The 16,415-nt window shown below is 34.6% G+C and overlaps 1 protein-coding gene across 4 annotated transcripts in view; it reads left to right on the plus strand.

The window, feature by feature from the left end:
• The window catches only part of LOC119239011 (signal recognition particle subunit SRP54), a 66,963-nt gene that overhangs the window by 10,955 nt on the left and 39,593 nt on the right, over positions 1-16,415 (plus strand). For all 4 annotated transcript variants that reach the window (XM_054689882.1, XM_037503203.2, XM_037503202.2 and 1 more), the window contains 9 exons: positions 890-981; positions 2,074-2,158; positions 6,593-6,697; positions 7,992-8,058; positions 8,139-8,196; positions 13,291-13,441; positions 14,495-14,643; positions 14,928-15,028; positions 15,776-15,862. In XM_054689882.1, the coding sequence (XP_054545857.1) occupies positions 890-981; positions 2,074-2,158; positions 6,593-6,697; positions 7,992-8,058; positions 8,139-8,196; positions 13,291-13,441; positions 14,495-14,643; positions 14,928-15,028; positions 15,776-15,862 (895 nt within the window). The remainder of the gene's footprint in view (positions 1-889; positions 982-2,073; positions 2,159-6,592; positions 6,698-7,991; positions 8,059-8,138; positions 8,197-13,290; positions 13,442-14,494; positions 14,644-14,927; positions 15,029-15,775; positions 15,863-16,415) is intronic.

The raw sequence follows: 16,415 nt of genomic DNA on the forward strand, positions 1-16,415 counted from the left end.
TAGCTGTTGGTTGAATTGGCAGCTTCTCTGTTCTTGGTATTGTGCTGCTGAGCAATTAACTAGGAGAAATTCCTCTAATTAAAGGACACTTTAGTTTTTACGAGACCCTTTTAGTGATGGATAGAGAAATCTGATAAGCCTCTGTAGGACTTATGAGGAGAGTTGAAGATGAAAATTAATTCAGGAAGTATTTGAGGGCCCAAGTTTTTGCAGATATTCTTAGTGACACTGGAAAGATGTAGCAGTGAATAAAGTAGACTAAAATCCTGCCCTTGTGGAACTTACATTCTAGTGTACAAACACTTATTTACTTGAGCAGTTAAGGCCTCATCTTTCCTTAAGACTTTATGGCTTGTCACCTTTTAACCATAGTGTTTGGCACCTCAACAAATAAGTGATGATAACGAGTTATTAATGGAGGATAGTTTCCTTTGCAACTTTGTTCCTCTGCTCTCAGTGGAAATAGTCTACTAACGTCAGATTTGGTCACTCTTTTGGTCACATTTTCCTTATGGTAATGCAGTTAAGCAGATATGAATTAAACTGCTATGTATCAGCAACAGGAGCTGTTTGATGCCGTAGAAGACTTCAATGGCAACATCCATTGTTCAGCTACTTTCTTTGGTTTTTGAATAGTCTTTACTATTATTGCTTTAATATAGGAGTAAAATAATGGTAATTTGTATTTGTTGGAGAAAAGTAAATGGAATGTCTTATTTTGACAGACTGGCTAGTCATTTAATAAGATTTTCTCTCTAAGGTTAACTGAAAAATACTTCCTCTCCAATAGTGTAGAATTGTTTTTATTAGGCTATGGTAGTATATAATGACTGATAACTACTCTTATTATGTGATTGAAATGATATACTGGACATTTTATTATTTGCAGGTATTAAATGCTATGCTAAAAGAAGTATGTACAGCATTATTGGAAGCAGACGTTAATATTAAACTAGTGAAACAACTAAGAGAAAATGTGAAGTAAGTAAAATCAATCAGGTAAATAACAAGAGGAATTTAGTACAGAGTTGAGTTAACTAAAAAAGCCTGCTATATCATGAAACATTTCTGCTATACAGCACTGGAAAAGAATAAAACTCCTATGTTGAAAGAATTCATGTATAGTATGTTTCCATAATGATGGTTCAAAGAATAAATTGCATGTGGCTTTCATTTAATTACAGATTTCTTTCCATTTTACTACTCCTTTATTTGGATGGATTTAATCGTATGCTATGTAGTATTTTAGTATGAAAACCTTTTAACAATTCAGATTCTTTTTTTTTTTTTTTTTTTTTTTTTTGTGGGACCCTTGCCGGTGGCTGGGAATTGAACTGGCACTGCAGAGGCTGCGGGCAGCCTCGCAACCCAGCGCTTAACCGCTGCGCCATCAGGGGAGGCCCTTAACAATTCAGATTCTTTACAAAAAAGTGGTGTCATTTTACCCTCTTCAAAGTTAAGATGACATTAATCAGCATCCTTCGTTATTGGAGAATTGTATTCTTTTTTCTCCTCCTTCTGGCTTCTCTTTTCATACTTGAATGCAGGAATGATGTGTGTAGTCTCAGTTATTGTGTTTACTGGGAGAGGCACTGACTAGGGCAAGGCATATAGAATAATACAGGAACCTCAATTAATTGTTTGAATCCTTGTCTTGCTCAGGCTATCCCTCCTTTTTGTACTATCAAACTGGGTAATGATAGAACTAACAGCCTTTAAGCATTTCATACTAGAGAAAGTGGCTGTATTTTCTGCTAAGTATAACAATATAAAATATAAAAAGTATATAAGCTGCTAGAAAGAGAAATAACATTAATACTTTGTAGTGATATTAGGACAAATATTTAGACTGAAGGAACAAAGCCTTGAAAAACTAACCAGTCTTACTCTAATATTTAGTAAATTCTTATGATATAGACTTTTGAATCTGTAGTAATTATATTCCTGTTAGTTAAAAGGCTGTTGATATGAGTGATTGAATATTCTTACATTCTTTGGTGCTGCAGCTGTTTTTTTAAAGAGTGTATTAACTGGCTTTTCTTCCTCCTCCCTCCAAATATCACCATCATGAAGGTCTGCTATTGATCTGGAAGAGATGGCGTCTGGTCTAAACAAAAGAAAAATGATTCAGCATGCTGTATTTAAAGAACTTGTAAAGGTAAAAGTGTATCAGAAATTCTATTTTTTTCTTCAGAATAGCACATGTTTACTAATAATCTCCTAGTATTTTTTCCTGTATTGTGTGAATGAGTTCGTTTATTCTTTTGGTTCCATACAGAGTTGTGTTTTGAAGAAGTCCGTTATCTTGGATGGTTATGTCTTTTCGGTTTTGTCTTGTAGACTAATTTAAAAAAAATACAGATCTAAAAGAGATTGAAGAAATTATCCAGTCATAGATTGTAGTTAAAGTTAGTTAGTTACCGGAAGGACCCATTTTGATATCCAAATTCTTTATGTGGGCCTCCTCTTATTATTTCCAGATTGCTTTTCATCTGGTGCCTGAGGTCAGCACAGGATGAGTGAAAATCTTTATTTGTAGATGTTGGCATATATAGGCAATTATGGAGCATCAGATTCTTTGATAAGGAACCTTTATTGAGTATCGCCTTTATTCTAGCTAAATGCTGCTGATAACAGATGAATAAGACCAGCCCTCATACTCAGAAACTTATGTTCAAGAGCAGTTTGGAATTATTTGTAATAATACTAAGACAGTAAATGCCCAACACTCTCTTTACTGTATTGATATTTGCACCAATAATGAAAAAGCAATATAAACAAAAGCATTGGGTAAAACTCCCTAGCATGAATCCAGGCAGTGGTACCAAACTATACAAGTAGTTATTGTATTTCTTACTACTACACACTTGCTGTAAAAAGAAAAAAAAAAAACGCTTTTACTTAATGTCCTTGATAGAGTAGGGTTATCATTTATACTATATTTTGACCCTTGAGTTTACATGTTCTATAAAATTTTATATATTTTTTTCATTTTGTTTATTTTATGGCAGCTAATAGTCTCAAAAATCTTTGTCTTCATCAGATGTTTGATCTCCCTGCAAAGCTTTTGGTTTTTGAGCTTGAACATGGAGCTTTACTCCATCAGTAACATGATTTTCCTGTTGTAGTTCATTATGAAGTTACTCTTCTGAAGAAAACTGTATCCACCCAATACCTCAGTGAAAGCCAGTCTCTTTGTCAAAAGAGCACTTTCATACATGGCCAAACTGTGCAAAGTGTTCTCTTAATTCATTTAACTTAGCATTCCTGGGTATTTTTCTCATAAAAGCAATGTATCAGCCCGTACTGGTATGTAATGCCATGGCACCTCTTACTGCAGAGGCCCCCATTTTTAGGTTGCTATGAGATTTTATGTGATGAGATGGGAAGAAATCCCTTTTGCTGAATATTGAAATTTGATGTTTGTCTTGAGGAAAGCACATGTGTGATTGATTGCAAGCTGAACTAGCTTCTTTCATAAAATACCGTTTTTACAATAAAGAACCATGATGTGTATTTGCTATATTTATGATGATTATAAAGGAGTCTAGAGACTAAAAAGATCAGCACTGCTGTTCTAGGGTGCATGATGGATCCTGCAAGAGAAGATGGATTTATAAAATCATTATTCAGCAAAGCATCTATGTTCCAAATAGTAGGTTTGTAAAGGGTCAAATGGTTCAGTTCTCAGATAAAGGGAAGTGGAGGTGGATGTAGGGTAACATCAGTGTTCTAAAAGGATTCAGGAAAAAGGTTTTGTTCAGGAAAAAGGTTTTGCCTATTTCAGAAGGCCTGTGTGTGGGGAAGAGATAACAAAATTTGTTTTCTTTTCTCTGTTCTCTACCACATTCCTCAAAATTCAGGTCTTTTGTGTATCATAAGACTTGTATGATATCATCATGGACTCAGCAAGCTATCGCTCTCTTTTTTTTTAAAGATTTATTTATTTATGCATGCAAGAACTGGGGTACAGGCCAGAAGTGTGGGTGGTGAGAGGATTCACCAGAGACAGAGTGGGGAACAGAACAGGCAGACTGACTGAAACACACTCCTTAGGGGAGCAGCACGTGAGACAGGAGAGTTCTGCTGTGCCATTTGGGTTCCTCCCTGGCCTGCCTGGGGTCGAACTCATGCCCTCAGAGGCTATGGATTGATTCAAAGTGCTGTGTTTAACCCCTTGCATCACCAGGGAAGCGCAGCAAGCTATCTCTTAAAAACTGTATAGTTTAGGTTTTGTGGGTGGTTCATTTGGCTTTTGTTGCAACAATTCAGCTCTGCTGCTATAGCCCACAAGCAGTAAATGAATGGTGTGGCTGTAGTTTCATTAAAACTTTATTTATATGTAGTTTGCCAACCTTTGGCCTAAGATACTAACTATTATGGCTTTATGGAGAAACATCTGATCTTTAAATATTTAGTTCAAAGTCATTCCTTGTAACATTGATGAGAAAAAAAAAAAACCACTAACCTTCATTGAATTGAATGAAACAATGTTATTTGAGGACATGCTTTACTTACATATTTCTCTTAAAGTCCTTCCCTTAAACTTACAGTTTCTAAGAACCTATCCTTGTTAAATGAGGACTTACTGTACATGTTTCAAACTCTAAACAACTTACTGGTTAATGAATTGTTTTTTAAAATGAACTTTTAAAAAGCAGCGTGCTTATTAATTTAAATATTGCCCTAGGGCCTCCCCGGTGGCGCAGCGGTTGAGCACTCGGTTGCGAAGCTGCCCGGCGGCCTCTGCGTTGTCAGTTCTATCCCCGGCTGCTCCCCGGCCACCAGAGGAGGGTCCCACATGGCGCGCAGACCTCTCCTGCCGCCCACTGCTCCCCTCAGCAGTGTACTTTGGTCCTTCTGCCTGCTCTGCTCCCCACTCTGGCTCTGGTGAATTCTCTCACCCTCCTGCGCTTCTGACTGTACCCAGTGCATGTATAAACAAAACAAACAAACAAACAAATAAATAAATAAATAAACATGCCTCTATTAAAAAAAAAAAAAGAATTGTTTCTTAAAAAATAAATAAATAAATAAATATTGCCCTAATTTCCCATTGGTCATTATAAAATTGGTGTTTATTTTTTACTAGCCTTAAAATAGAGAACTTTATAGAGCAGCCAGTGGCTGAAATTGGATAATTTAACATTTGAATTACCTAGAAAATATTCCACATGTAATTTGTAAACATATTAAATTGAACACAAAAATAGGTGCTACCCAGTATGGTAGCCATTCACCACATATGGTTATTGAGTACTAATAATATGTCTACCTCAAATTGAGAGGTGATGTAAATATGAAATACATGCCAAATTTGGAGACCTAGTATGGGAAAAAGGAATATGAAATATTTCATTAATTTTAAAATAGAGATTACATTTGGTAATAATAACATTTTGGATATATCAGGGAAGTAAAATATTACTGAGGGATCCGGGGGTCCCTCAGTCCCATACCACCCTCCAGCAAGGTGGAGGAGCTGACAGCAAACCAACTGTTGTCCACTACTTGACCCATTGGAAATTAGAGGGATGGACCAGATGGCCTTGCTCTCTCCAGGAAAGGACTCTTGAGGCCTCTGGTCAAGACTGAAAAGAGTATTCCACAGGTAGCAGTGAGGACAGGCAAGGAGTCAGCATTTATTGATTAGCAAAAACAAGAAAGAACACTCTTGGAAGACCCTCTGGGCATGAGAGACTCTGAGGTGCTAGACTGGTGGCCTATGTAAATGTCACAACTAGTTTTAGGACTGGGTTTGGGAACAAAGGAATTGAACTTCACTCACTGAGAAAGCAAGGAGAGTGGACTTAGCTAACCTCCATGTGGTGTTGCTGTTTGTGGGCACCAATCAACAAGGTGGTTGTGCAGGTCTTGTGACCAAGGTGAACCTCTCATGGAGGCTGTGTGCCCACAGCACTAGACTTATCTCAAGTCTGTGACTCTTCCATAATGGTCAATTTGATAAGCTGTAAAAAGATAGCTCAGGAATGCCTGGGCTGGCGAAAATTATGATAAAAACCATGGGCCAAGGAACTTGATGATAGCAGGTGCCTAGGCCTAGACTCATAAAGCTTTTTTAACTTCCAGTTTACCAACCTGTGGGAACAGCAAATTTTTTTCCCTTGAGTCCTGTTCTGACCTTATTCTGGGACTGTTCTTGTCCCAATATCACTTTTTTTTTTTTTTTAATGTCACTACTAGAAATTTTAAGATTCATTTGTGGTCTGTACATATATTTTTATGTTCTATTTCTGCAGTGTTGATACAGATTGCTTCTTTGGTTCAGACTTGGCATCACTTTTTATTTACACCTCAGCTTCTTTTAAAAGTTTTGAGATCCTTACCTCTGATTTGGTTTGGGAGAATACGTTGCTTACAGCTTCACAATACATTATTTTAGATTCTTAAATTTCACTATGTGTATACAAGGGAAATTGTAGAATTGTGTTAGAATGGTAAGATTATGGGTAACTTTTATACCAAAAATGTCCTTAAGTTATTTTTACAATTTAAAAGTTGTCATGAGAGGGGTTTTAAATGCAAGCATATGCTTACTTGATTTTATTCTTATTTTATTTTTGGTACATAGCTTGTAGACCCTGGAGTTAAAGCATGGACACCCACTAAAGGAAAACAGAATGTGATCATGTTTGTTGGATTGCAAGGGAGTGGTAAAACAACTACATGTTCAAAGGTAAATTATACTTAATTTTTAACAAGTTATGAAAAAGATATATTTGCATGAATCAAATTTTATGTTAAAGCCAGACTTTTTTAGAATGATTGTTTTACAATTTGTGTAGTATAAAAGCTTTTTGTAGGATAAAAAGAATCTCATCATCTTTGATTGCTTTTAATGAGAATGGTAGACTTTTCTGGAACTATACTATTTCTTTCATCATTGAATTTGATCCTATCCTTTAAGGAAGTGAGTATGTGATTTTTGAAGAAGAAAAGATGGGAAATTCATTTTTATCTCCTTTGAAGCAAGACTTCCTTTTCAGAGAATCTTACCAAGCATAATAATCGGCATACCTTGTTTTTTGTTTTTAAAGATTTATTTTTTATATATACAATAGCTGGGGTACAGGCCAGAGGCGTGGAAGGTGAGAGGATTCACCAGAGACAGAGTGGGGAGCAGAATAGGCAGACCGAAATACGCTGCTGAGGGGAGCAGCTGGCGCCACAGGAGAGGTCTGCTGTGCTGTGTGGGACTCTCCCTGGCTGGCTGGGAATCGAACCCGTGCTGCAGAGGCTGTGGACAGCTTCACAGCACTGTGCTCAATCACTGCGCCACCAGGGAGGCCTCGGCATACTTTGTTTTATTGCACTTTGCTTTGTTGTGCTTTGCAGCTAATTCTTTACAAACTGTGCTTGTGTGGCAAAAAGATTACAATTCACTCAAGGCTCAGATAATGGTTAACATTTTTAATAATAAAGTATTTTTTAATTAAGGTATGTACATTGTATTTTTAGACATAATGCTATTTCACACCTAAAAGATTATAGTGTAAAGATAACTTCTGTATGCTCTGGAAAACAAAAAATTAATGTGACTTTACTGAGCTTTATTATTGTTCATCTAAAACTGAATTCAGTGTCTGTGAGGTATGCCTGCACCTTTGTTTTGCATATCCATACACTAAATTTTAATTCACTATTGAATGCCAGATTTTGTTTCGTAAGACTCAACTGTGTTGTAGTTTGGGGAGGGAAAGGATTATTTTTTAGAGATTTATGTTATTATTTGCTTATACTTAATTAAGAATAGTCGTTACACTTTACTGTAGTCATTTGTTGTTTGATCATTTTATAGTCATTGAATATAACAATTTAAACTGTTTAGGAAATTCACTGTATTAAAGAATTTAATATAAATTTAGGAGAATGAGCAGTTTTACTTTACTCCTTAAGTAAATGACAGTAAGCAGAAAAATTATGTTTCATTATTTGTGTATATTGATATATTTTTAATCTTTCTTTCTCAGCTAGCATATTATTACCAGAGGAAAGGGTGGAAGACCTGTTTGATATGTGCAGACACATTCAGAGCAGGTAATGCATTGAAATTTGAAAATTATTTTCTGTAGTTTTAATTTCCAAGTTTGAGGATACATTAATTCTTTATCTTGTAGGGGCTTTTGACCAACTAAAACAGAATGCTACCAAAGCAAGAATTCCATTCTATGGAAGGTGGGTTTCTGTTTTTTATTTTGATACTAATATGGTTTATCTTTCTTGTCTCACTTTATTAAAATGCAACCAGATAGCATTAAAAAATCTTTAACCCTTTCTGTAACAAAGCAGGGGTATAATTAATAAATAGTTATCTTTTATTACTATAACATTACTCTTCTCATCCAGCCTGATAGATCAGAGTGGACATCATTTATTTTATAACTGCCTATATTTATCCTGCCTTGCATACTTTCTTCTTCTCCTTCTCAATTCCTGTTGGTTTTTTAACCACTTTTCTGAAGCATTACTCCCCGCACATACTGTTGAATTCTGTATTGTTTCTTTGTATTACATTTAAAAGTTTTTATGTTTGGTCATCCTGAAAGGTTTTATAGCTGTTTTTGTCTCAGGTAGAAATTCTGGTCATTGCTATACTTTACATGATATATTGTAGTTCAGTTAGGTAGTTTGTACCTTTTAGAATGATTAATTTTAAAAAATCGAGTGTAGATTGAATTTAGGACTTGTTTGAGGGACTGGTAATGTTTTTCTTCTCAAATTTTATTGATTTCCCATTCATTTACATAGCTATATAATTTTTCAAGTACAACTGTACACCGCCCAAGTACACATGCTTTATTCACCCTCCATCAAATCTCCATTGCCAGTACCCTGTCATCTTCCCTTCCATACCCCCTCCTTCCTCCCTCCCACACCTGCTCTGGTAATTACTATCGTTTTCAGAGTCTAAGAGTTTTTTGTTGTATTTTGCCATTTTGTTTTCTTTGGTTATTGATATTCCACAAATATAAATAAACCAGTAACTCTCACTTTCTGGCTTATTTCACATAGCATAGTCACCTCATAATCCATCCATTTTGTCCCAGAAGGCATTATTAAATATTTTTAATGGCTGAGTAGTATTCCATTGAGTCTATGTACCACACTTTCTTTATCCAGTCATCTGTCAGTGGGCATTTAGGTTGGTTTTATGTCTTGGCTATAATGCTATAAACATGGAGTGCATAAATCTTTTTATATTAGTATTTTCATATTTGGGGGTATATCTCTAAAGATGGTATTGATGGATCATATCGTATTTCCACTTTTAGTTGTTTGCAGAGTCTCCATACTATTTTCTGTAACAGCTGCCTCAGTTTACATTTCCATCAACAGTAAATGAATGTTCCTTTTTCTCCACACCCTATCAGTTTTTGTTGTTTCATTCTTTTTGAAGTAGGTCGTTCTTAAAGGGCTGAGGTGATATCTCATTGTGGTTTTGTTTTTGCATTTCTCTTATAATAAGTGATGTTGCTCATTTTCTCATGTGCAAAGGCCATCACTATGTGTTCTTAGGAGAAGTAGCTGTTTAGGTCTTTTGCCCATTTTCTGATTGGGTTGTTTATTTTTTGGTTGTTGTTGAGTTGTATGAGTTCTCTTTATATTTTAAAATTAATCTCTTATTGCACATGTGACATGCAAAATATCTTCTCCCAGTTCATACAGAGTTTGCCTTTTTGTTTTTGTGGTGGTTTCTTTTTTTATTTTTTTAATAATAAATTTTATTTTTATATTTCCCATACAATTGCAACCCCGCCATTTTGACTCCAATCCCTCCCCTCCCGCCCCCCACTCCCCAAAAAGTGTCTCTGGTTCATAGTTTTTTGTTGATTTTGATTTTCACTTTCTTATAGTTATTCATTTTCCTGGTCCCTTATTTAAGTTTTCTAGATTCCTGCTATGAGTGAGACCATCCGGTATTTTTCTTTTTCTTTCTGGCTTATTTCGTTGAGCATGATCCCTTCCAGCTCCATCCATGTTGCTGCAAATTGCATGTGTTTATCTTTTTTGAATGCTGAGTAATATTCCATGGTGTATATGTATGTGGTGGTTTCTTTCAAGGTGCAAAAAAGCCTTTTAGTTTGATGTAGTCCATTTGTTTATTTTTGCTTTTGTTTCCTTTCATGTTGCAGTTGCGTATCCAACTATGTCTTTGTGATTAATGTCCAGGAATATGTCATCTGTACTTTCTTTTATGTATTTTATGGTTTCAGGTCTTACATACAGGTCTTTAATCCATTTTGAATTACTGTTTTGTGTATGGATTTAAATGATGGTCTGGTTTCACTTATTTGCATGTAACTCTCCAAGCTAGGAATTTTTTTTTTTGGATAAGAACTACTTTTTTTTTTTATGCATACAAGAAAATGGGGTACAAGCCAGAGGTGTGGGGGAGGATTCACCAGAGCCAGACTGGGAAGCAGAACAGGCAAATCTACTGAAATACACTGCTGAGAGGAGCAGCGGGTGCAACAGGAAAGGTCTGCTGTGCTATGTGGGTATCTCCCTGGCTGGGGATTGAACTGGTACTACAGTGGCAGCAGATAGCTTCATAGGTTGCTTCTTAACCCCTTGCGCCACCAGGGAGGCCCTGGACAAGAACTACTTCTAATAAAAGTTTAAAAATCAAAGAATATACCTTTAGGATGAACAATTTGCAATGATAAAATTTAGCTTATAATTACTTGAATTATTAACCAAAGCCAGACCATTAGATTTTATTAGTCTTCTTAATACTTCTCTTTCATGCCTGTAAATTTAAAAATGTACTCTATTTGGAGTAAAGTATTAGTGGTCATTATTATTTTGGGAAAGGAATGGGACGGGTGAAGGACTTAACTATATCTCCGGTGTTAAGTTTACAAATCTGGAATACATGTTAATATACTATTATTTATTTGGAGGTGGTAGATACAGGGATTTATTATATTTTCATATGTCCTGTTATGTTAAAAAGCACTTTATAAATGTAATTTTATATAATTAAAAATTCTAAACTAAAGAAAAAGTGAAAGTATTCACAGTTTACTGCCCCATTATCAGTTTTTAGTATGTCCATCTGTGCATTTTTCAATGTCTATGCAAATAAACACAGAGATACATATGTTTATATAAATTGTTTTAAATTAGAATGGAATCTCACAGCGCTTTGTACCTCGATTACTGTGTAGTGGTTATATGTGTTGTATAAATTTGTCAAAACTCATCAAAGTGAACACTTAACACAGTGCGTTTAATTTTATGTAAATTTATCTCTATAGAGTTGATTTAAGTGAGATTTAATAATTTTAGACTAGTCTACATAATGTTTAATTCTTTCTTAGGTGACATCATTGTATATTCCATCGTGTGAATGTATATAAATAACCAGTGCCCTTATGAACATCTTTGATCATATTTCTTTGTAAATTTGTAAATTTTATTTTAATTGTATCTTTACCATATATAAAAATCTCCAATAATGATCAATCTCTGTCTTCATTTTTTTTTTTTTAAAGATTTATTTATTTATTCATACAAGCACTGGGTACAGTCAGAAGTGCGGGAGGGTGAGAGAATTCATCAGAGCCAGAGCAGGGAACAGAACAGGCAGAATGACGAAATACACTGCTGAGGGGAGCAGCAGGCCGCGGCAGGAGAGGTCTGTCACGCCATGTGGGACCCTCACCGGTAGCCAGGGATTGAACTGGTGCTGCAGAGGCTGCGGGCAGCTTCGCAGCCCAGGGCTCAACCGCTGCTCCACTAGGGGAGGCCCTCTCTCTTCATTTTTAATAGCTTATTCTCATCTGCTTATTTTTCTGCATAAGTTTCAGAATTCCTTATCAAGTTTCAAAAAGAAGTATCTCCCTAGAATTTTGGTTTGAACTATATTGAAATCAATTAATTTACTATATTCTTATAGTCATTTTTACTATATTCATTTTTACTATATTCATGTAGTCATTTGGCTATCTGCAATGCCTTTTTTTGTTAAAAATTTTTATGTCCTTAAGTATAGCAATTTTTTAATTTAAACCTCATGATAGTCTTATTAAATTCATTCCTGATTTTTGTTGTTAATTTAGGGGGAAATATTTTTTACATGGTATGTCTTTTCATTGACAGTATTTATCTTTATAAAAAGTTGCCACTCACCTGCTCCCCTATGTTTATAGCAGCACTATTTACAATAGCTAAGCTATGGAAACAACCCAGATGCCCCAAAATAGATGACTGGATCAAGAAGATGTGGTGCATATCAAATGGAATATTACTTAGCAATCAAAAAAGATAAACATGCAGTTTGCAGCAACATGGATGGAGCTAGAAGGGATCATGCTCAGTGGATGGTGTCACTCATATAAGGAATTTAGAAAACTTAAATAAGGGACCAGGAAAAAGATTAATTAATACAAAGTAAAAAATCAAAATCAACAAGCAACTATAAACCAGAGACACACTACCGGGGGGTGGGGAAGAACAGAGAGAGAGGAAGGATTAGGGTCAAAATAAGGGGGGTGCAATTGTATGGGGAATATAACTAAAATGAAAATGCATACATTGTGCAAAAATGAAAATGACATAAGAATTATATGAAATAAAATATTTTAAAAAGTTGCCACTAATCAAAAGGATGAAAATTAAAGTGTGATGTCATTTCTTGATTTTTCAAGTTTACAAATGTTTTTGAGGATTATGAAAATGAAATTGAGATAGGAATGAAAACAAACTTTAAAAAAAAAAAAAGCATAAGTATTCAAACCATTTGATCCAAATTCAACTTGTAGGAGTGTATCAACAGTTTCAAAGAAAAATTATGAACTTTCATTTTGGCTATGTTTAATACCATGAAATTGGAAAAATCCTAAGTGACCAAACAGGGCATTTATTTTATGCAAATAACATGATGGTTTGCTGTGTAGCCTAATAGTCATATTTTATAAGAATATTTAATGCTTATTGAAGTGTTAAATAGAAAAGCAAGTGTAAAACATTATGTAACCTAAGTTTAATTATTAAAGAAAATGTAAAAAAAATTGAGGGAAACAGCTCATTTAGAAAAGACATATAGCATAATCATAATCATACAGGATTTTGTAGTTGGAAAACTGGACAGTACTGGGTGCTGCTCCAGAAATAGATGTTTTATTTAATACCTCTTTGATTTTGTTCTTATAAATGAAAATTGTCATCATCATGACTTTTTCAGAATAAAGTTACAATTTTCAAATGATTAGTATTTGAAAGTTTTGCTGTCTGATTATTAAGTCATTTGTCCATGTGAAATAGCTATACAGAAATGGATCCTGTTATCATTGCCTCTGAAGGAGTGGAAAAATTCAAAAATGAAAATTTTGAAATTATTATTGTTGATACAAGTGGCCGCCATAAACAAGAAGACTCTTTGTTTGAAGAAATGCTTCAAGTTGCTAATGCTATAGTAAGTAGCTTTCAGTTTAAAAACATTATAAGGACTTTGTTTGATTTAACTGCAAATGCTGATTAAGTTTATGACCCATATAAATTATGTTTCTGCCTATAAGACAGATTCTAAGTATATTATTTCTGTTTTGGGCACCTGTATCTGTATGATAAGGACGTAATCTTCTCAGTGTTAGATATAAATTTTCATTAGTAAATATCAAAAGTTTCCTTTCTCAATCATTCTATTAGTATATATAAGAAAAATAAAATATTAAAAATTAACCTTAATATTGGTTGGATTTCTTTCTGTAAATTATTTAAATTGAAAACATACTTTAGATGAATGTTTAAAGATTGTAAAAATGAAATATTTAAAAATATTAATCATCATTTAGTGTCTTTAAAATTATGATGGAAATCTGGGGAGAAGAAGCAGTTTATAGATATTCTGTAGCATGTGCTAGGATCAGATGTTTGCAGTGGGGGTATTGGCTTTAATTCTTTGGTGACTGATTAATGCTAGCAAGTTTCTTTTCATCTATTCTGTATTGGATGAGTTGAGCAGAGCTAAAGGAAATGACCTCATCACTATTCATTTTGATGTCAGTGCACACGCACTTCTACTTTTAATTTTTCTAAAATTATTTCTGCTATTCGCTTTGCCTAGAATACGATTCCTCTAGATATTTCATAACTTTTCTCTCTTTATGCAGGCCTCAGCTCAAATGTCACCACTAGAGAGGTCTTTCCTGATTACTCTACCTAAAGAACCCTCTCCCCAATCTCAAACCTGATATTTTCTATCCCATTTTAACTATACATCTGTAAAGTTTGTTTGCCTTTTTGTTATGTGTCTCCTCTGGCTAGACTGTAAGTGCCACACAGGCAAAGATTTTCTTATTTTTGCTTTTTTCCCCAGGACCTAAATGCTACCTACTATGTGGTACTCTGTCAATAAATATTCATTGATTGAATAACTATTTAAAATAACTTTTTCTATTTTATCTTCTAATGGTGATATTTGCCACAATCAATGAAAATATGCATCTTTTTTATTTAAATTTTCTAGCAACCTGATAACATTGTTTATGTGATGGATGCCTCGATTGGACAGGCTTGTGAAGCCCAGGCTAAGGCTTTTAAAGATAAAGTAGATGTAGCCTCAGTAATAGTGACAAAACTTGACGGCCACGCAAAAGGAGGTGGTGCACTTAGTGCGTAAGTATTATTGATGCCATTGTCGGTCCTGTATCTTGGATTTTGAGTGTGTTTATGACTCTTGTAGATATTTTGTAAGAAAGATCTTTTACAACATATTCCAATAGTGACCTAATATGGGCCATAAGAGAAATTTTAATAGAAACAGTATTTTGGAGCCTCTCTGTGGAGTTCTATTTTAACTAGTGAAAAGAAACTGTTGCTATGTACCTTTATTTAATTAACTTTGAAATCTGCTGAGAACTTGCTTTCTTTTTTGAGATTATGTTTTCTTTTTATTATAGAGTTGCTGCGACAAAAAGTCCAATTATTTTCATTGGCACAGGGGAACATATAGATGACTTTGAACCTTTCAAAACACAACCTTTCATCAGCAAACTTCTTGGTGTGTATTGTGGTGATGATTTAGATTAACCTCCAAGAAATATTACGGATTTTTAAGACAGATTAAGATTTTTTTTTTTAAGATTTATTTATTTATGCATACAAGAACTGGGCCAGAGGTGTGGGAGGTGAGAGGATTCACCAGAGACACAGTGGGGAACAGAACAGGCAGATAGACCGAAGTATAAGTGCTGAGGGGAGCAGCGGGCAAGTCACGAGAGGTCTATTGTGCCATGTGGGTAGCTCCCTGGCCAGGGATCAAACTCGTGCTGCAGAGGCTGTGGACAGCTTCATAGCACTGCACTCAACCCCTTGTGCCACCAGGGAGGCCCCAGATTAAGATTCTTATACTGCCCTCTCACTAACTAGGAAAATTACTTCCTTCTTTGACTCTCTCCTGTAAAATAGGAATGATGGTTATCTATTTCCTATGGTTAGAGTAGTAAAATGAACTCTCAGATGGAGAGTTCTTTGGAAAAGTTTTAGAGCAGCCCAATATAGAAATATGTGGTTGTGGTCATGGCAGTAAAATTCATAATGTCTCCAGATGGTATTGTTATAGAGCATGGAATTTGGAATTAAACTTGAATCTGGAGTCCCTGCTTTATCACTTAACCTGTCTAGCTTCATTTTTCTCCTCTATATATTGTAGTAGGAATGCCTGACCTGCCTACCTCACAGGGCTTTGGTTTTTATAAAGCAGGGTATATTATTTACTTGTTAATTTTTTCTTTTTTGGGTTTTATAGGTATGGGTGACATTGAAGGACTGATAGATAAAGTCAACGAGTTGAAGTTGGATGACAATGAAGCACTTATAGAAAAGTTGAAACATGGTATACATGTGGCAAAAAAGCATTTAATCTCAGATGTCTTCTTTTTGTTTTTATTATTTTTATCCTTGATTTCTTTTTGATAAGGCTACTATTTGTTTGATATGGTAAATCGATTAATAGCTAATTCTTCAGATGTTTATTATTTTAGGTTCTATATACAAATCGTTTGAAATTGCAGACATCTGAATAGTCACAAATTCTAGAATCTTACTTTCTTTTTTCTAATCAAATTGTCTTAAAGTTAAAATAGAGATTTTCATTGGTTTCTTTGAAGTAAAACAGATTAAAACTAAATTAGAACATGTTCTTCTAGGCTGTGTACTTATAAATTATATGTATGTGTGTATGCATATGTTATGTATATAATACATAAAATAGTTTTAGAAGATGAGTTTAAATATACTGCATATATTCACACAGTGAAGATCATTGCTAGAGAGAAGTATGTCATTGTGATTAAGAGCTTGGGTTCTTAAATATGACATAGCTGAATTTGTATTTGTCTATTTTTAGCCATGTAACTTTTTAAAATTAATCCCAGTTTTTCAGATTA

Source organism: Talpa occidentalis, unplaced genomic scaffold (assembly GCF_014898055.3).
Source record: "Talpa occidentalis isolate TD23 unplaced genomic scaffold, MPIMG_talOcc4v2.1 talOcc4.11, whole genome shotgun sequence".
Lineage (NCBI taxonomy): Eukaryota > Metazoa > Chordata > Mammalia > Eulipotyphla > Talpidae > Talpa > Talpa occidentalis.